The sequence below is a fragment of the Anoplophora glabripennis genome, unplaced genomic scaffold, assembly GCF_000390285.2.
Source record: "Anoplophora glabripennis isolate ALB-LARVAE unplaced genomic scaffold, Agla_2.0 scaffold212, whole genome shotgun sequence".
In the NCBI taxonomy this organism is placed as follows: domain Eukaryota; kingdom Metazoa; phylum Arthropoda; class Insecta; order Coleoptera; family Cerambycidae; genus Anoplophora; species Anoplophora glabripennis.
Genome location: NW_019416424.1, coordinates 771,516 through 794,358, shown reverse-complemented (window position 1 = coordinate 794,358; position 22,843 = coordinate 771,516). Strand labels below are relative to the sequence as shown.

The following is a 22,843-nucleotide window of genomic DNA, read 5'->3' as shown; positions in this document are numbered from 1 at the left end:
ATGTGCTACATCTTCGTAAAACAATGCAGTTTATACATATTCTAAGCCGTTAACAGGGTAACCAAGCCCTTTTTGTACGTTCGCAGTCCAAGGAAGAGCAATTTTACCGTATAGCCTCCTAATACATATAAATTACATCGATTTAACAGGATAACATCAAGGAAAAAGTTAATAGGTAATTATCCTGTAAGCTTCCTTTTGCAGTTCTTTATCTTAAAAAAAGCATTTATAGCCCATGGAACTACTACGAAATGAAACCGGTGTCAAAGTGGACCCTCTTTTTAATAAATCTAACAAATTATTTAAAATGAATAATCGTTGCATTTATTTTTGTCCAATGAAGAATGTCTGGTTAGTTAGACACCAAAGGGAGCGAAATAGTAACATTTTTTTAAAGTCAAATTGGCCTATATTGCTTAAATACTACCCATATTTGTACTGAAGTATTTCTCATTATAATGATTTAGGTATAAATTAGTAGCACTGTTTCCGGTTCAAAATAGTAAAAACAAGTTTTAAATCAATTTGTTCTAAACAAGATTTGACTTTCTCTATGGGCATTTGTAACAAGTAAAATTTATTCTCCATCTCGCATAACGTAAGATATGTAAAATCGAAAAAGCAAGCTTTCGAAACCTACATTTTTTTTACTGTTGATGAGAATTTTAGGAAATTATTCGGATTTGCCTAGATCGTTCTTTTATAAATTATTTTATTATTAATGTGGAATTTGACTTAATATTACCAAATTTTCATAAGAATTAAAGGCTTTTTTAAAGAGAAATTTCTTAGCATTTTCTTGAAACTATTTTTCTAACACACTAGTCACAAAAATTAAAGGATAAGAAAATATTCCTAAATTTGTTGGTGATTTTTAAAAGACTGTAACAATTGTCGTAGAGTAATAAATAACATATTGAAACTAGAAATCACAAGAAATCCAGGGGAAAAAATATTTCAGAATGTTTGCTTACGTTTCAAAAGGTCCACGAATTTTTTTTTTGGCAAACCCACCTGTCGACTCTTTTAGATGAAAAAAAATTTAAAAAAAATGCGTGAAAACCACAAATAGAACTCAATAAAAAAATTCAGAATTGGCTTATAAAGCAAGGGTTACACCGGAAGTCGATACTAACTTTCTTATTTTAAACGGAACCCCCTGTATATTATTGCATTTTTGGAAACATCATCCATTTTTAAGTTGAAAACATATAGCACACTCCATACTTAGGATTGACCGTTTCCGAGATATTTTGATTTTTAAACAAAAATTGACAGATGCAGACTGTCAGCAAAATTTAGTTTTCCCGGTTTATTTTTTTGTGCAAATTGGACATTTTGTAGAGGAAGACCTATTTTATCGAATTTGACATGAAAATTTTCCAGTTTTTATACAGGGTGTCAAATTTTTTTTATCGAATATGAAGTTCAGAATATGTGGAAAACTCGAAATTTTTAAATGGAAACCCCTAATTTTTTTGCAATAATATACAGGGGGTTCCATTTAAAATAAGAAAGTTAGTAAGTAACAACTTCCGGTATAACCGGAAATACGATGATCTTGAAAACTATTTTAGCTTGGTAGGCTCCACAGTCCGTATCACGCCATCACAATTTCAAAAAAATCCTTCGAGTGGTTTCCCAGATATCCATCGATGGAGTTCGTGGTATATGTACGGTTAAAGTGTTTACTTGGTTAGTTTGTATCCTAGCCAAGTAAACACTTTAACCGTACACATATATATTTTTTAATAGCTATAATTCATTAATGATTAAAATATTGTTTTTGGGAAGAAGAAAACGCCAACATAGGTATTGGGTTGGATCACTTAAATAGAAAACACAACACGACCGTTTCCACTAAACAGACTTGAGTTTCAAAACACGTCGAAACCTTTTGATGTGACCGCTTTCAAGCGGGATCCGAAAAACAAAACTCCTACTGTCGCAAAACACGCCAGTCTTCAAAAAGTTTGCGAAAAGTTACAGTTCTGTTTTATTCGACACAAGTTTGTGTTTTGTTTTTGTTTTGTCCGTTTAGTGGAAAACCGCCTTTAGACCCTTGCTTTATAAGCCAATTCTGAATTATTTCTTGAGTTCTATGTGGTTAAAGTTTGATTCACTCGAACTGAAACACCCTGTATACCTTGTTAAAATGTATTTTACCAGAGCTATGGAAGAATTCTTCTTAAAAGGACATCCTGTATATCACGACCACATTTTCAGTTTGAGTGTACTTTTGATGCATTGTGGATATAATGTCCACATTTTTAAAATGTAAAATGGACATATACTGTTGACTGCTTTTTAAAGTAAACAAAGGAACATATCTTAAAAAATTAATTAAGACAAATACCTACAAAACCAACAAAAAATTAGTATTTTTATACCTATTTTTTCTTCTTGTTGATGGCTTTTAAGCGCGGTAAAACGTTCAGTTTTTATATTTTGTAACATACGTTTTACCGCTCACTAATACTCAATAGTTTACCTACTGAGATTTTTGTTTTAACAAATAATTAACTAGGTATACTTTTGTTTACAAATAATGTTTTAAAGAATTTGTTTCTCTACCAAACCCTATATTTAAGGCCTACTGAGTTTTGTCAGTTTTTTATCTACTACTTTATATACTTATACTGTGTATGTGACCTACTTAGATGTTATCCTCTCTAGAAATACTAAAAGCCTTCAGCATCGTTTTGAAAACAAACATTACTGCGTTATCTACCACTTAAAAGCTCATTTTACGTAGGAATCGAAACGAGAGAGATCTAGAATTAAGTACCATAAAAAAATCAATTTTGGGGTTTCATCCATATTATCGTTTCACTATCTACCCTCTCCCCTCTTTATCTCTTAATATATTTGTTGCTTACTCTAAAAACTAGGTGCAACGAACTTAGTTATAAAACTGTTGATCAAATCAGCGGTGATTAAAAAAAAGGAAATGAATATATCCGAGGTTTATCACGTGAAAGAAAGGAATATATTTAGCGTGCTATGCCGCAATATTTTTTATCACATAATACACTGTGATGTTTGCTTCAGTCTAATAAAGGTATACCGCTACTTAACACGTCAGTTTATTGTCGTACAAAATGTTAAAAAAATGTAAATCGGCTATTTTTCCGTCTATCTTGATTCGGCTAATATCCTCTGCAAAACGCTTTGCCTGAAAATTTTACGGAGTATTGATCCTCTTATTTTTTATATTTATTCTGTAGGCTTAAAATAAAGTTTTGACCATAAAAATTACATCTCTTCCTAATTAAAGTCGATGTTTTTTTGTGATTTTTCTGAAACGCTGACTTAAGGTTACACTGAGAGAACCATTATTTACATTAAACCATTTCCGTTTGTCCTAAATCATCTGAGATGTTCGGTAAAACGATACACTATACCGATTTTCAAGAAGTATACCTTTTTTATGTAGAATTGTCCACGGAATCTAAAAATGAATCCCAAATGATTATTAGGTCATTGGCGTAGAAAATTGTAAATTTTACAGTAAATTATGCACATGTGTAAATGTTAACACCACACCAAATTCGAATCAATTTATTATAAGCATACCAAAGATTTCGTAAATAATATGATTTTAAAAACCAACCCTGTACAGTGAAAACAGTGAGATTTAGACCCCTGCTTTATAAGGCAATTCTGAATTATTTATCTAGTCCTATTTGTGATTAACGTTTGATTCACTCGAACTGAAACACCCTGTATAGACCAGGACGAATCTGTCGAAATATCCCACTTCTTTTATCAGTTTTTTAGTTATATCTTGGAACCTATGCATTTTGGAAGAATATTGAATAGGGAAAAAAGTTTTAGAACTGAATTTTGCACAATATTCTGTAAGTTAAAAATGTTCAAATTTATTACCGATGTTGCAAAATAGCGATGAAAAAAAGGCAAAATAAAGTTCTTTGGATATATTTTTTTTTAATATTTTAATTCCTCTGAGGGCATTCTAATTTTGGTAAAAAAAATTTCATTAAAATCGGTTCGATAGTTTTCGCAAAATAATTTTAAAAAATTTTCGAATTTTCAGAATGTTGCACAGCCTCAAATAAAGCATTTAGATTTGGTAATTTTCTCACAGTTTTTATTTTCCGAAATTTGAAACTGGAATGATTTCTTCGTAAAAAACTTTTCGAAACATAGCCAAAAATGTTATTTTCGGACACGTGCTACTACTTTGACCTTGAGTAGGTCTACATAAAGGGGTTGTAGACAGTTTCGTGGTTGTTCTATTAATCATATGTACTCAGAGATGTTTAATAACCTAGAAATACATCGATCGTAGATGTAAGCCATCACTTTATTAATTTTCCTCGTCCTCCATCACTGCTACCAAACAAAATAAGTCCATGTGCTTGCATAATATATACGGGGATAAATATCTACTTACTGCTAATCTAAGAGGAACAGAAACGATAGCACTTCGTTGCACAATATATAAGTCTATATAACTTTAATTGTTCGTTAAGCTACTTTTCATGGATACAAGCGTGTGTGAGCTTGCTTCAGCAGCTTGTGGTTTGGTCATTAGATACACCCGCCCTGCTTTGGAAACGTTTTTTAATATTTGAGCAGGAAAACAACACACAGGGTGGCGCGGGATAATATTGAATAAGTTTCCTTCGAATAATTTCATACTAGCCAGTAAAATAAGTTTGCGGCAACTGATGTTAAAGTAAATATGTTCTTATTTATCGCGGTGCATTTATAGCAATATTTAATATTTACAAAGTTTAATATTAGTCTTGAAATGTGTAAGATTTTCGTTTACTTAATTTAAACTAATTGCTAACTAATTTTATTATTATGGACAGATAACAAATAATCAAATAATTTAAATTTTAATGAATCATGTCATTACATGTTAGTTTAATATTGGATAATAATTTTTTTTCAGTGTATAAATATATCCAAATTATTTAATTTAATTGAAATTGTAGTAATAAGTAAGCATACATTTTTGCTACGTATTTTCTCATGACTGTTATACAGCGTGTAAGAAGTTTGACTGCCATTACATCAGCATGAGATTTTTGAGGTGGGAAGTAGCTATACATAGAGAGTAAAAGTCAGAATTGAAATTTTGATTTTAAAATTTGTATTAGGACATTATTTGAGGTTATAAACAGATTTGTTTTACAAAAATGTTGTGTAAAATAATAAATAATGGTACTTCTCTCTTGAGTATTTTCGTGTTTTTTTAATTTATGAGCACCCTGTATATCTAATTTAAGATGTTTGTATGACAGTCTCATTTTTTCGAGGGGCGGAACTTTTTATAAAGAGTGACATTTTTCGATAAAGTCAAAAACAAAAGAGTTTCTCCTCTTGTCAACTCCATCCGTGGACACACTGTATATACATTATTAATAAACTTTATTGTACTTAAATTCTCAAGTTTTTACTAAATTATTTTATTAAAAAAGTAAAAAAAATAAAAAATCTTATTTTTTGCTTTCTATAAAATTGTTTATTAACGATTTTTTGCATAAAATTTTTCTTTTACTTCTTTTAAATAAGCCATTTCGATGAGAAATTCAATTCTCTACAAAAGTTTTCCTATGAACTATACCGAAATTTTGCTTCGTTTTCGTGCTATATTTAAAAAAACTGCAAAAGTGCATTTTCACCCCTATCTTCAACGCGACTAAAATCGAAAAATTGGCTAAGTTTGAGCGGCCATATATCAGTCAATTTTCATCCAAAAATACTTTACAACCTTTTGTTTTGAAGGAAATTTTATCCACTTTTTTTTCTATGAAGTAATGCCTATACCGAGGCCTATACCTATCTTGACTCAAAAAAAATTAGAGGCAAAAAGTAAAAAAAATCAGAAAATCGAATTTTTTGCTTTTTTTCAAATTGTTTATTAACGATGTTTTTGCATAAAATTTTCCTTTTAAATTTTTTAAATAAGCTATTTCCATGGGAAATTCAATTCTCTAAATAATTTTTCCTATGAACTATAGCGAAATTTTGCTTCGTTATCGAGCTACAATAAAAAAACTGAAAGGGGTGCATTTTCACCCCTATCTCCAATTTCCACCCTCTAATCTAATAGCACTCCGCGGTTTTTTCATCTAAAATGACCATTTGAACGACTCGTGTAATAAAATATCTTGAATGTCATAGTTCCTTTTAAAATCCTCTGTTCAATAGCCTACTAAGCGAGTAGTGTGCTGCGTAGGTTAGCGATGTATTCCCGTCATCCCTGTTTTTGCGATGTCACCGCCGCCGCGGTGATTCTAGGTATTAGATATTATTATTATCAGCCCGCAATTCACAGGCGAGGATTGCAAGTTTGGTGAAGTGTTTTTGAGTCATTCAAGTGCAGCCGCTTGGTGTGGCTGTAAAGCATCGGATCGCGGATCGATTTCTGGGGGCCGTGGACCGACCGTTTTTAGCAGAAAATCACAGATCTTCCCTCTTTGTCATTCGGTTCATAATGATCCCGAGTTATTCTACGCAGGAACGTGTACACAAAATTTGCCACTTCCAGCATTCGGCACGCAGCTTACGTTGATTATTGTAATTGCATGATGGTTTTCTCACTATGGAATGTTCGGGGAGGTTAACATTTTTACCAATTTATGGCATGTAATACACGAAAATCTTCTGGCAGTCTGCGCGGTGGTTTGACAGGGCGTTAGTTTGTTCGTAACTAAGTAATAGTAAGAGAAATTCTATGTAAATTGATGTGTAATTCAAATGTTTGACTTAATTTACGGATTTATAATAATAGTTTTAAAAAACGGAAAATGTAGATGAATTGAACATGGTTTGTAAATTAATCACATTAAACTGTAACTTTTTATAATGTTATTTTATCAATAAAATGTTATTGTTTATTTTACTCTGTGATAAATTAAAAAAATTGAAATTTGTTCGTTAACAAGTTTCATATTTTTTTTACTAAAGTTCAACGAAAAAATAAAAGTATTTTCGTAAATATCTAATACGAAATTTTGTGTATTAAGTTTAATATAACATTTCACAATAATCAATTTTAAAATCAATTTTATTTAATTAGGTACATCTGTAACCCCTTTAACCACTCCACTGAGGTTTAGTACCAATTGTGCAACGTTGGTTGCCTATACTCGACGTTCACGTGGCTGGTAATCATTTATGAGGGTACTATTTCGAATTTTCTTGTATATTTTCTTTTTACGTTGTTACTTTTTATATTGTACTGTTTTACTTTTTACTGTCACTTTTCACTTTTTTACTACTTTCACACTGGTGCAAGCTACCACAAGTGTTTCTGTGACAAATGGACTCGTTTTGTTTAATCTGCGAATTCGCGTCACGAACAAAGGCGAAGTGTTCCGATGTGTACATCGTAAGCATGATTTTAAGTCGGCGTTTGTGGTGTTTTTTGTGTGACTAGTTTTTATTATTATTACGGAATGGGTACTATGCGAATGTGATGCGTTCCTTACGAAAGTATAATTATTATGCCCGACCTGTTTTTGATAAAACGATTGCAACGTATTAGCTAACTCACTGGATTTCATCCATTTGGTTTTACAAGATTTATCAATGTCGTGGTTTTAAAGCTGACTCATGTTTTCATGTGTGGGACCATTTCACTATTTTTAAATTCGTAAAATGTATAATGCATCCGATTCCCAGATTAATTTCAATCGGATTTTATAGGTAATCCTAATAATATCATATTCAACCTGATCCGCAATTAATTAATATGTATTATATAATAATAATTTCAAATAACATTCTAGTTATAATGAAACAGCTTTATTTTTGAGGAATATATTTAAACCTTTAAACCGTTCAATAATTGCATTTACAGTTAAATTAAACAAAAGAGAGATACATATTATAGGTATATTAAAATTAGAATCTAATTGTGTCCCAGGTACGACCACAAAATAAAACTAACCTTATTTCAGGGTGCAGGGTTGACTGAGCTAGCTAATTACGTATGTAACGTCTTTAACAACAATTAATTGTGTTACTATTCTCAGCATCAATGACCTCTGACATTGACCTAGTTCCACTGAACTATACTACAGTCACTACGCACAGCAAACATGGACAGAGCAGTTAAAACAAATACCCTTAAAAAGTTATAAAATTCTAAACAAAGTATGGTCTTTTTTTTATTAAGCATCAGCTGAATAATAATATTTAATCGTAAAAAGAGCCTAATTTACGTCAACGGTATACCCTGCACAGTTTAAACTTAAGCAGAATCCGATCCTGATCCAAACCCTTACGAAGGGCAACGGAGGCTAGCCTCCTAAGCCAGAGCAGATCCTACTGTGTGGCCCGTATATATTAAGGGTTTGTAGAGGAGCGTACGCTCCTTTATATCTTTGGTGGCGCAGCATATTTCGTCACCACTTCGTTTTATTAAATTTATTTTAGTTTTATGTATATCGGTTTATGAGAAGATGCTTGTGAAGTGTTTTTGTTTAGTGTAAGTGTACATGTTATTTATTTCAGTGTTTAGTGACGGTACAGTGTATTTTTGCGTATTTTCGAGTTTCTGTCTGGTATTACGAAAAAACATGTATACGAATTGAAAAACATTTTGCATGGGAACTTTGAGTGAGAAACTTTTAAACGCCGTAAAAGAGGATCCTGTTATAGTTGTTACGATCTCAATTGGAACCGCATAAAAACATTTAACTTATAAATTCTACGGAATCCATAGACGTCCAGAAAAATTTAGACCTGTCACGTGTAGATACTATATTCCGAGCTATATTACCATATAATTACCATACAATTGTCAAGTTTTTTATGTTTAAAATCGCATTGTAATAAAGCATGTCGTAAAATATCTAAAGATTTATAATTATGATCATGATAATCGCTTAATTTATCTCGAATCATGTTTAAAGTAGGAACTTTATTTTCTTTATACATATTATAAATTGTGCTCCGCATTACATCTGGTAAAATTGTCAATTTTCTTTAATTTTGTATTTTTCCGTATCCTCTTTGTACCGTGATCAATCTTTCTTTAATTACGCGATAAATTGGCCTTTTTTGGATATCTTAGTTAATTCGTTAATCCGTTTCCTAACTTTTTTATCACGTTGTTCACTATTTTTAATTTTCAAACATTCATATATATTTTTAATATAATACGTTGACTTTTTACGTGTAAATCTTTGTTTTTAAACTCTGAGTTTGTTTCGATACTTTCGACAAAACCCGGTTCCACTATTTGGGGATTTTCCCAAGTTATTTCGTTATCCTTCGCTACAAAGAGCCTCCAGAGAGCCACGCTAAATTACTAGATAATTACATATAACATTTATTTTAATAACTATTACCCTTTACTGGTTACTATATGAACAAATATATCAACTAATAAATAATAATACGTATTATACCAACAACATACCCCGCCAAGCAATGCTCTGCACGGCACTGGCAAAGCGGCAAAGCTAAGTGAACCCGTGTACCATACAAAAAAAATTATTTACGACCTAGTGGACCAATACAGGTTTGCTTTGATGACCAGCGCGCCGCCGTCAATTCTACATCAGGCGGACTAGTTTATACATGTTTACCAATACCGGACTCGCCGAATTGCTATTCGATTATAAACTACGAGACACATCATGGTCAAAGCATAAGAAGAAATTTCAGGAGAAGTGCATACGGTCCTGTGCTTTAAGATTTACAGGTTCCAATTGACATCGTAACTATACCAATACACTAAGATTAGCCACAAATTTGAAGTATGTCATATGCTGTAAAAATCTGGTGATGAACAGATTATGTACTTATTTTTGTGTATTTCATTTGTCATTGTTTATTTATTACTATTTTAGTTTTCTGTTCAAATCAAAAATAAATTCGTATGGAAATGAACCATAGGGGTGGAAAATTTTTCGTTAAATCAAATTCCCGCCCATATATTTTTTGTAAATAATATTTATATACGCACATGACGTACATTTTTAAACTGATTTTCAAAAATATGTACGTATAGTTCTGGAGTTATAAAATTCAATCGATTATTGTAAATTTAAGTGGACAACGGTGCCGTTTAGGCTTCACATTAAAAAAGGGACGCCAACCTAAAGCTCGACGGCTGGTCATTCTACCCATAATCCCCTTTGTTATATGATGAATGACAGACAAAATGACAACTCTCAAAGAATATCTGTGATATATTCGTTCCAATATCAGGTTAGAAAAGAAATTCCACCGTCGAAAATATGCGGATTATTGGAGATTATAAAGATAGATCGATTTTAAATTTAATTTATAAACAAAGGGTGAATCCGCAAAAAAATGGGTTTAGTTATTAGGTCGCGAACATTATTTATGTTTGATTATTTCGTAGATTTGCCTTTGATAAACTTCGATCGGTTAGCTCGTGTTTTTTTTTTGGGGAATTACTCAGTTCGGACATAAACTGCTTTTGTAATTACGTCCAGTTGAAAAAATGGTAGATTTATTATCCTTTTTAAAGTTTGGAAGTGAATTGCGTTGCGTTTAAGTCAGGTTTGAAAATATTCCATGTCGATCCATATTTAATTTCGCAAACATTTTATTTATATTTTTAAGTATGTTCTGAATAGAACGAAGTTACATATCTTTATATATTTTTACTTTATAAGGAAATCTTTTCGGGGATCTTTTCCCCGATGATATTTTCCAGTACACCTGATTTTAATATAACGTCTAGCTATTTTTAGCAGTTGTGTTGTACTTAGTCGAATATAATTTCAGAATTACAAGGGAAAAATTAATTTACTTTTTCTTGGGGGTTTCTCTTACCTTTATAATTGATTTAATGTAATACTATAAAAGTCTAACATTGAAAAAATATATGTTTCATTTAAGGAAACTTGTAATGCCTACTATTTACTTTGAGTTTAGAGGTTATTAAATTTTCTATAAAATGGCGAATGCGCTGGTGAAAATCGACAATTTTCATATTCCTAATAACGTGTTTTTCGTTTTTCTCTACTATTTGTCTTGATGGAGCAGAGTCCGGACAACACTTGTCAAGCCATTGCTTTGCTTGAAACTTTAAAAAGCAATTAATACACGAAACTCAGATTTTTCCATTCTTTTCAAAATTACAGCAATAGTGTCACTAAAACCACTGTAACGTGTGAACTAAACGCCAGATTATCATGAAATTTTGACATGTGTTTGTCAATTTGTCAATAGTCAAGTTTAAATTATTTGCACCTTTGGGTGGGTCACGTGCCAAATACATTTTAGACGTGTCAAGTTCAAAAGTGCATCGAATTTAGTTTCGCTTTATTAAAACTACAGATACTTACTTGTTGTTTTTTAATCATTCCAACTTCGCACGGGAGGGAGCAAGCCGATGTGGGGGTAACAGTTTGGTTGTGGTCGAATACTAAAATGTCCGGATTCAGTTCTAGCGAGTTAAACCATTTCCCAACCACCTGTAATAAAAACATACGTTTAGCAAAGGAATGTTTTTTTTTTCTGTTGCCGTATCGATATATTGAACCGCAGTGGATATACTTTCACTTCATTGTTTATTTCAGTATAAAATAACTGAGAAATGGGAGTATAATAACGTCACTAAAATAATTAGTTGGCCACCTATACATTGTGTCCTAAAATGATGGAACAAAATTCATATTTTTTGTTCCAGTTCAGATTTTAAAAAATCGCTGAAACAGGTCGATTAGTAAATAGAAATTGTTGCTTTTCTACAATATTTTCTATTTTTTTGAGCCATGTTTAACAGACGTATAACATAACCGACATTTTTTTAATAGGACGTTCTATATTTAATAGTATAAATAGATAGTCCTTCTAAATAGGCCAGAAAAATAAGCTGGGAAATGACCATTTCGCGACTTTTTATTTCGGCAAGCTGAATTTATCACTATAGATGCTAAATATTATGTACAGTAACATATTAGTTTCCACGGTCATAAAAATGGGGGGGAAGATTGTTTACAGGGTAGTTAATTGTATAATTTTTACGAAAATTCATGTTTTTCGCTTGTAACTTTTTTCTGTTCGTTTCCACGAGAAAACAGTAATGTACTTTTTTTTTCGTCTTCAAAAGACCTACAAAACTAGCTCTCGAGCGTCAAAAAATATTGATTAGATCAAAAGTTATAAACAGAAGAACTTTATTTTTGACTTTTGAATTAAACATTTATAAACTGCGTTTTTATTACCAGAACGTTTTGGTATCGCATCCTTTCATTCCTTATCACTGTAATAATTCACACGAAATCTGGACTCGGTAAGTTGAATAGATTACAAGTTATGGCCTTATAAACAAATTAATTAATTATTATTAGTCTGGACGATCCCGAGCATCTTCCACAATCGCACTGATTTTTTTCTTTACTTTGAGTTTAGAGGTTATTAAATTTTCTATAAAATGGCGAATGCGCTGGTGAAAATCGACAATTACCTTTTACATTCCTAATAACGCGTTTTTCGTTTTTCTCTACTATTTGTCTTGATGGAGCAGAGTCTGGATAACAGTTGTCAAGCCATTGCTTTGCTTGAACGGCATTTTGTTCCCATTAAAAAGCAATTAATACACGAAACTCAGATTTTTCCATTCTTTTCAAAATTACAGCAATAGTGTCACTAAAACCACTGTAACGTGTGAAAAAAACGTAAAAATTATACAATTAACCACCCTGTGAACAATCTCCCCCCCATTTTTATGACTGTGGAAACTAATATGTTATTGTACATAATATTTAGCATCTATAGTGACAAATTCAGCTTGCCGAAATAAAAAGTCGCGTCCAACTCTATATTTCCTGACCTAATAAAATATAGAGCGTCCCATTAAAAAAAAATGTCGGTAATGTTATAGATCTGTAATGAGACATGGCTCAAAAAAATAGAAAATATTGCAGAAAAGTGACAATTTCTATTTACTAATTGACCTGTTTTAGCGATTTTTTTTAATTTCAACTGGAAAAAAAAATGAATTTTGTTCCATCATTTACTTCGCATTATCTGATGTACTAAATAAATATGAAACATTTACACTACGTCGATAGGATCACTCATATCGTGACGCGTGTGAAATTACATAATAAGCATAGTTACAATTTTAGGTATGTACCAATTTGTGTCATAGAAGACTAATCACAACCCACATCTTCCGTTAGTTTACAAAAATATCTTGTGGTTGAAACAATTATCGTGTATTCTACAAATTTTTCAACCATTTATAGTTATTTAAAATAAAATTATCAGTTTACAATTCCACAACGTTTTGTGTACATACACTGCTCTCATTAATTTAGATTACAAAATATATCGAGTCTACGCAATTTAATATTAATTATCGGCTATTTACCCGGGTATTATTTTATAACGCGCCATTAAAGTGACAGAGTATCATTCATTTATATCGGACAAATTCGGTACGCCCGATTATATTTAGTATCGAAATCTATAGAGAAATTAGCAGGTGCTGTATAGAAATCACCAGTAATCATCTATTTTAGGCGAGGCAGGAAGTCTATAATTCCTAAAATATTTTTAATAGAAAATGCCGCTTTATGAGTTACACACTGAGAAAACAAGTATTTTTTCATAAGCTAAATTTTTAATAAAATTGCGAATACGCCATTGACAAGAACCGGTTTAAATTCAATATACTTTTTTGATAATTGTTTACTGTATACTGTAAAACTCAAATCCTCATAAAATTTTGCCTAACCTATTTTCTATTTTGGAGAAAAAAGTTTTAAAAATTCTAACTTAACACAAGAAGCATCATCACTGATTGCAACACTGTAGCGTATATATTTTTCATTTTTTAAAGGAAAATAACAAACATCCCTCACCCATCTGTAATTTTTCTGTCTGATGTGTCTGAAATAAGGTTATTAAGTACCGTAAATTGACTTTGTTGGGGGAAGTTCGTATTAAATAAATCAAATCTTAACCTAACCTAGAAACTTCATATACCTAGAAATGTTTATGTCTATATAATGTAATACAGAAAAAGTTTAACCAGGCCCAACCTAACTTTATGTAGAAGTATATGTATACTGTAAAAAAATCGGGGTGAGTGAAGTAATAAATGTTCGTGAATCCATTGAAAAGTGAAATTATTGAGTACATTTTCACTCAATATTGGGCATTTTGATCATTTTACTCATTTGTGATTATAATTAAACTAAAGCTGACTACTTTCACTCAAATATAGGTACTCTTTAAATACTTAATTAGTACTTACCTTGTAGTGATATCCTGAAGAGTTGACCAGTCTCTGGTAGTTCAAAATGTCGTACCGAGCCAGACCATCTCCGCTACTGTCGAATTTAACTGGACTGCCGGCCAAATCTGAAACAAATTAAACAATAAATGTAAGAAATAAACGTTGGATGTCTGTTTCGTGTTCAATCCTGTCATGTCCTATAAAGCGCCTGTGTTTCAAAAGGCGGTCAAAAAATAGAACCTTCATGTCTGATGCCTTAATCGAAAATTATGGAGTCGTTAATTTAAAAGTGCTGTTTCAATGATTGATTTAAAATTCTATAAGGTACCTATACAGGATGTAACTTTGGGGGACAGTTTGCTCTAAATCAAATAAATAATTGAGTTATAATTCGTTATTTAAACTGCACCGGACTTACCTTTTTAAACCAACTGCTTGGCACCTGGATAAGCATACGTGACCAATTTAAGTAAAACTAATTTATGTTTTTACTCTAAACAGCAACGAAATTAAGCCTCGAATGATGCGCACGAAATGAAAACTCGTATATTGCCATAAACGATGTAAAGTTCGAGAGTGTCTGGCGGGGATTGCAGCTCAACCCGTTTCGTCCGATAGTTTCCCATCAGCACGTGCTTGAGCTGATATGATCTGTCAACAGGGTGATGGGTAGAATGCGTAAAAAATAAACGGCCAACTGAAGTAGTGAAAAAATATGTACATATACGAATCAAGAGAGATAAGATTTGACAACTCTGTATATTGTAGCTCGCGGCTAGCAGTTAGCATACGCCGTTGTTTGGAGAATGAAAATCAGGAAAATTAGATTAACAACGCGACGGAATTTGAGAAACAAACTTAGATATGTTCCTAAAGGTCATGGGTAGCCCCCGCATAAATATGGTCCGCATACAAAGTTACACCCTGTGTATTTCTTCATATTCTTGCAATTTGGCAACAGTGTGGCTTTAGACTGAAGGAGTACGATGCAATTATTCATATTATGACAGCAGCATAACATGTTTGTGCTATGCTACGTAATGTTTTGAATATTTTCTCTGGCAAAAATGTTAATATTCATGGTTTTGTATACCATGTTAGAAATGTATTAGGGAGCACATATGCGTGGGACATGTGCTTTGCCGCATGCCATTATTACCAACATAAATTACAATACAATACTGTCAACAGTATATGGTGTTTAGCTCGGCATTACCTAACATTATTGATGCTATAATGCATACATAAAATCTAAAGGGCGATTGCTTCATCAATAAATGCTTTTAGTGGTTATATTTAAAACGATAATATAGTTTGTAAGTCACACTATGCTTCGTGGTGTTCCCGCTTACATGAAAATGTTATTAGAGGAAATTTTCAGACTTAATTTGTTCATTTTGGCTAAAAATTAAATACAAATAACACAGGCCTACCAAAAAAAAGTTCTGTGCTAAATATAGTTATATATAAGACTTTGTGTATTTTTTGTAGCTAAATACGAATCTGCAGTCCATTTTTTAGTAAAATACTAATATCCATCCCCTAAATTAGGGTGAATAATGAATAGCAACAATTTGTAGCCTTCCCGAAGTCAGTTGAACATGTATAAAAACGCCTAGCAATAAAATTTAATGAGTTGCATAGGCGTCCCTTAAAATTTTTTTCATTATATGTTCATTTGGCCAACAACACATTTTAATTATTTATGTCCTCAAACAATTTTATTATATTGATGGTAAATTTTGGTTATGACATATCAAAAAACATTTACATTTTTATTAAAATATATTACTGCTCGGCAAGAACCAACGGGAAGGTATGAACGTATCCCTGCCAGGAAAGGATGAGGACAGGTTGTTAGTTTAGATTAGAAAAGTTATTAAATAAAAATAATCAACAATAAAATAATTCCGCATGACTACACTGCACTGCTAGGCAATTTGTCAACAACTGAAATTTATGGCCGGTCGCCCAGTGCGGCTGTGTTTGTGCGCCGTTTGTCAGCGCGTGCATTCTTCAACTGGGCGTATACATTTCTACCACCAGGTTTAGTTCGACTAGACCTATAACAAGGTGTTAGTAAATAAGTGCGACAAATTTCAGGGGGTGATTCTACATGAGAAAATAATGGCAGTTTGCTTATAAACGTATGTCCGCAAATGATTCGTTTTCCGAGATACTGGGTGTCAAAGTTTTTCTTAAAAACTGACGATATAATTTATTGCTCTGAAACCGGTCGAGATGTGCAAATGAAATTTGGTGGGTTTTAAGAGGTAGTAATTGCGCATTATTTGACATGCAATTAAGAATTTTATGTTCATCATTGGCGCGCGTACGGGTAATAATCTCAATTTATTTAAAGAAAAAAATGGTACGCCAGAGATATTACAAATTAAAAATCATTTTTGAATTCCTCGTTCAATTTGTGACAAAAAATCTCTCTTGCCTTTTCTTCGTATGGATCTACCATATTGGATCTATCAGGAATTATCGGATTCGCACATCAGATTTGTCATCAGCGACCGCAAAAACCCGCGGTAACAAAATTCAGGCAAAAATATTGAATATATTGAATGTTACTTAAAGGGGTAAGTTAACCCTGGTCTGTAGGTGGTTTCCAATCCTTTGAGGGATAAATTATATTATATTTTTTAGTATTTTAGTCCAGGAAAATAAGGAAAAAAACTAGCGAATTTTTTTCTCTGAAATTTTTTTATAGATAAGTGTAGGTTTTGAGGTCAGAAAACGTGTCACATACGCAACTATCAGCAACATACAGCGTTTCGAGATATACGGGGTGTCCCAGACCACCCGTCCACCCCTTCTAAAATCCAAAGTACGTACATGGTTATGTGAAAAAGGGTTCAGATGAAAGTTACAGGTCTCCAAGGGGCATATTTATTGTCGTGAACTTGTCTGTGACCTTGAAGGTCATTTTCAAGGTCAACATAATTTTTTTAAATGGAAACCCTTAACCCTGATTCGGAAAGAGTGGAAAGTTCTAGGTTCAGATGATGTATCATGTGTGGGGTCCATTTGACCCCCCAAGGTCAAGGGGAAGGTGAATTTTATTTTTACTGAATCTTTCCACCCAAATGACCCCACACAAATAAGGTTTAGTGGAAAATGTGTCAGATAAACGTTGTAAGATTTTGAAGTGACATGTTTCGATAACCTTGACATGTGACATTAAAACAAATTTAGAAGAAGACTTTTGCAGAAATACACCAATAAAGAAGCACACATATTACAAGTTTATTTTGAAGCAGGATCATTTGCGCCTGCTGGAATTGACCTTGAAAATGACCTTCAAGGTCACAGACAAGATCACGACAATATGTGCCCCTTGGAGACCAGTACCTTTCATATGAACCATTTTTCACATAACCATGTCCTTTGGATTTTAGAAGGGGTGGACGGGTAGTCTAGGACACCCGGTATATGATTTTTCGCGTTTTTTTTTTACCAAAAACTACCAATATCTCAATGAAGATCCTTTTTTTTAAAGAAAGTTTCGAATAAGAGTTGTTCAAAATTAAATTTCCTACAAAATTGTTCCTATGAAAAATTTCTATTTTCCCAGTAGTTTTCCCGTATAGTTAATTTTTTTAAATGAAGTACAGATTATGTGAAAGTTAATGTTTTGGAGCCAAAATAATGGCCAATTCAATTTTAAAAAGTGAATTAGAGAAAAGAAAATCGCGGAAAATTCTTGGAAAATCTTACATAGTTTTCCCGAGGTTTGTATATTTTTTCAGCATCAAAAAATGATGGTAAAAATGATCTCTGGTACAGAATTTTTTTTTGTGGGGCCTACCCTATTTATTTGTATTTAATTCGTTGTAAATAAAATTTGTTAGGACCTGTATATTATTATCAGAATTCGGTATGTCCTACATCATATTTATTCGGTTGTGTTTTTATCTGTGATAAAGTTAACTTGATGAATTTATGGCGCAAGTAGTGTTTGAAAATTCCAGATTTAGGTTTATTTCCATTTTCCCTCCATTTACAAAGCTAATATTTGTTTAATGTCGCCAAATGCATTCCAGGACTTTTGGCTGCACATAAAATATATCGGCAAAGAAAAATATAAAAGTTTCTGATATAACTACCCTGGAAGTCGTAATTCTTTTCTCGCCCTAGAAAAATATAGATTGTGCATCAAATATAAAATAGAGCATACAAATATAAATCTCAGGACTCGTGTGTTCTGAACCGGAGTTGCTATTAACTTTTACATGATTTTTCAGATGAAGAAATTATGAGAACGCTTGTTCTACATCTTAGCGTCTAAGCTAAGTAAACACGGGAGGTATAAAATTGACAAACATTATTAACGCTAAGTTTAACATGTATAGAACATCGATATCGGGGTTACTGAGATCCGCTTGATCTTTTCAGTTCTTCAGACATTTTTCACCATCAGCAGACGCCTTCGCCTCTTGTTTTATCCCAAAGCTTTAAAATCCCTGCCTTTCTCGTTTACTTGAAAATCACTTGAACGCGAATCATCGGCGACAGCGATCAGATACGCTGTTTCCCAAGAAATATTTTCGTGATATGTTTTTTTTTAATTTCCGTGAAACAAAACTATTTGTCTTTCCTCAGTTTTACGTGCTGCTTGCAGAATTTTAAGGAAATACACGCCCCTGAGTTTTTATTGACAAAATCCGTTTATTTATTCCTGAAATAATTGGCATCAACCAAATAAAACTCCAGGGTATCAAATTTAACAAAGCTCTAATCTGAGAATCCGATGTAGACGACGCGATCCAAAATAAACAGGACTTTTTAAAAATAAGAATTTTTTTTGCAGAACCGATTTATTTTATTCAAGTACAGCGACCGCAATAACTCCGCTTCTATCCGTCCAAACGTCATGAAATTTTGACAGTACATCAGTGTAGGATCTAACTTCCCGAAGCATGTAGGTAATTGCCAATAGATGGCCTCACCAGTAATACTTATTTTTGAAAAGTTCTGTTTACCTTGGAATGCCCCTTGTATAAGCATTAAAAAAGTTAATAAGTCGTTCTTTCGGTACAAACAAAAGAATGTATTTATCTTCCGTTACGGAAAAAAATATAACTACATCGGGTTTTCAGAGAAGACTTGTGTGAACAATAAAGGTCGTATACTTGGTAAAATATTCTGCAATATCAGTCGGCCTATGTAGGCGCCGGCCGCGGCGCAGTTTCAAATTATTTTAAATAGGGACCTCGTTTGCTGCAAATCCCGATCTGAGGATTAAATTCTGATTTCACCGGTAACACCTGCTCATGCAAAATTGTTGCACATCATGTGATATAAAAATGTACATGCAATTAGAAAAGCGAAAATCCATCTACAACAAATTTTCATGGTAAAATTTGGGCGTGGACTTATACAGGGTGTTTTTAAATGAAGTAGCAAAAATGGTACCAGTGAATGTAGAGCCAAAAATAAGAGGATTGATGTAAAAATATCTTATATGAAAGTTGCACCCCTGTGGCGATATACCCTCTTAAAGGAGGGGATTGAAATTCACATTTTAACTTTTTTCTTTAACATGAGGTATGAGCATTCTACTAATAAAGAGACAACTTTTCAATATTTGCTCGATCATTGGCGTATTTTATAAAGGAGTCAACCCCATTGCAATATTTTATTAGAAATTTTTTATATGAAGCAAATTATTGATTTAAAAATATTTATTGGGAAGACTGATTTATTGCGCAACTTTTTTACCATTTGTAATTTTTCGATAAAACCGATAGTTTTCTAGTAAAAAAAAGAGATGCGTCATCGTTTACTAAAGGGGTAATTGCGAAAATTTGTAAATATGAAGTAGGCGGATGTCATAACAAATAAATTGTTATTTATCATATTAATAAATTGACACTTTCTATCAACCAATAATTAGTACCAATTGATTAATTTATTATCAGAATAATTATGGCAAATAATATTTATACCAATGACGAATATGTCGACATGCTCCAAGTGTTTTTTGAATCCAGAAAAAATAGTAACGCTGCAGTAAGATTATACCACCAAAGATATCCAAACTGACCGATTCCTCATAGACAAACATTGGCCTCGGTGGAAAGAAGGCTTCGCGAAACTGGTAAAATTCAGCCCAGTCGTGAGGGTGTCGGAAGAAGGCGTAATGTCCGAACTGTTGATACTGGAACATCTAGAATAAGACTGTGTAAGTTGTCTCTTTATTACTAGGATGCTCATAGCAAGTTTCGTGTCTCTAGCATTCCTCATGTTAAGGAAAAAAATTAAAATGTGAATTTCAATCCCCTCCTTTAAGAGGAGTGCAACTTTCATATAAGGTATTTTTACTTAAATCCTTTTATTTTTGGCTCTACGTTCACTGGTACACTTTTTGCTACTTCATTTAAAAACACCCTGTATAATTTTGCTAAATTTATTTCCGCAGGAAGTTTCTCCTTATTTCCGTGTTCTCTACACTCTGTCATTGTCCAAATCTTTTGGCATGTCTTTGAAAAAATTAATATGCTTAGGTTTCTATTTCCATAGAAAATATTACGCGTATCACATATACGTACACCTGGAACAAGGTATGTTACGATTATAAACGGGAAATGGCTCTTTGTCGTTTTAAATTCATTAAAAATAATCCTAAATAGTGGAAGACCTAGTACGAGTTCAAATAAAGAAGACGGCCGGAATATAGATGAGTTTCAGCGAGACGCAGATGAAAGTGATCGATAGAAATTTTCACGGGAACCAGATAAGAACGTGCCAATTCACGCTCGGTTATAATTTTCGTGATCTACATAAAAGAAATGCAAAACAAAAACGGACAAGCGGGATGCCAACCTGCAAATATAAAATATACAGGGTGACCGAGAGAGCCAATAGTATTGAAACGTATTTTGGAAGGGTCATAAATACAAATGCGAGAATTTTACACAAATGTTTTGGACACTTGATATAAACATATAGTCTCTATTTCTTTTAATTCGTTATTTGTATAGCACAGCATATGTAAACCAGCAAATCAGACGAGCGGTCATCGTTTACAGTTTGAAAATCGGATTCGATAAAATTCAGAATCAGTGAAAACGCTGAATGAGATTACGATTTTAGATGAACAAATATTTCTTATTTCGTCTATGGTTTATCTAAAAACAAAATAGCAAATTCATAAAAATATTTTACTGATGTTTCCAATAGATACCTCTGACAAGAAGCAGAACTATGTAGATTATTCTGTTATGTACCCCATAATTATGTTTTTTTTAATTTAGTAGATAACGTGTTGAAGTTAATGTAATAAAGTATATGTATAAGTATAAATACAGCTTATTGTCAAGAAAGTTTAAGTAACATGATACAAAAATAATTTCCCAGGATTTTGACAATATTTAATATACACTTCCAAGGACACTAATAACGGCTGAATGAGATCAAAGTCACCACAACGGACTGAAAAAAAAGTATTTGGATCAAATGAGCAGGTAGTTTTAAATAGAATTATTTGCCATAAATGTTATTTTATTCTATTCAAATGTATATACTTTCGTCAAACTATCTGAAATATTTGCTGTAATCTATAATTTGTCTTAGAATTTATATTATTTGTAAATATATATAATTTAATACAAATCTTTTTAGGTTTTGAAATTTATTATCTCGGACTTTAGCTACAATATCTCTTATAAACTCCAAACATATTTGTTTCAAAACTACCAGTTCCTTAAAATATGTATGTATGTATATTTAAAATTTAGTATTAATGTAGGAATTATTCAAGAGAAATGAAGCATATTATAATCAAACTTATATTTTCTTGAAAGAAAATTGTAGGTCACAGAATGGCGTAGGTGGGAAGTAGCACGATAGACTTATGCTCTGTGTATACACATATCCTTATGAGTAATGACACTAAAACAGCTGGATCATTCTAACGACATAATAGCTGTTGTACTAGGAGTAGTTTGAAACAAAATATTTTTTATTACTGAGAAATATTAATATCTAAATACAGGGTGGCCAAATGAAAACGAAACAGAGCCATTTTCAGGAACTGCGTCAAGATTGTAGAAAAACGCTTAAACCCGTCGATTTTATATTAAAGGGGGACATTCTTTGCTGGTATTTTTGACTGCGCCACTTTCAACCCCAAGCAAGGGTAAGCATCACCCCAAAATATTTAAATGGCATTGGAGGATGAGTAATATTTCTTTTGAAAGCTCTTACAATTCTTTTTACAACAGACTTTAAATTTTATAATTCCGGCCCAATACTTATTAAGAATTTTGGTTTTATAGTTGAAACTTATGTACAAACAATTAGTAACGGTAAAAATGTCAGTCATTCGAGTTAAGTACGCCAATGGTATAAATTTTGTATTTCTTGCGTTACATTGGTTTTTGGCGATTTGTTATCACTTTCGGTAAGAAAAAGATAATTGTAAAAAACAGAAATGAATGCTACACACACAATGAACGTAAAATTAGTGGATTACAAATTATTTTCTAGTAGTATTTGGAAGCGTTGGTTGGTAGTTTATTTAATTGTGTTTTTGAAAATTAAACACTATGGTTTATTCCATTGCGGAAAGGGTAGATATCATTTCGCTTTACTTTATGAACAATAAATGTGCGAATAGAA

At 32.3% G+C, this 22,843-nt stretch overlaps 1 protein-coding gene across 1 annotated transcript in view; it reads right to left on the bottom strand.

Annotated features, from left to right (window-relative positions):
• LOC108909741 (metabotropic glutamate receptor) overlaps positions 1 to 22,843 on the bottom strand; it is a gene marked incomplete at its 3' end in the record, with an annotated part of 75,587 nt that overhangs the window by 10,173 nt on the left and 42,571 nt on the right. Inside the window, exons 4-5 of the mRNA XM_018714150.1 lie at positions 14,231 to 14,337; positions 11,310 to 11,438 (exon numbers count right to left, since the gene is read on the bottom strand). Coding sequence (XP_018569666.1) covers positions 11,310 to 11,438; positions 14,231 to 14,337 — 236 coding nt within the window. The remainder of the gene's footprint in view (positions 1 to 11,309; positions 11,439 to 14,230; positions 14,338 to 22,843) is intronic.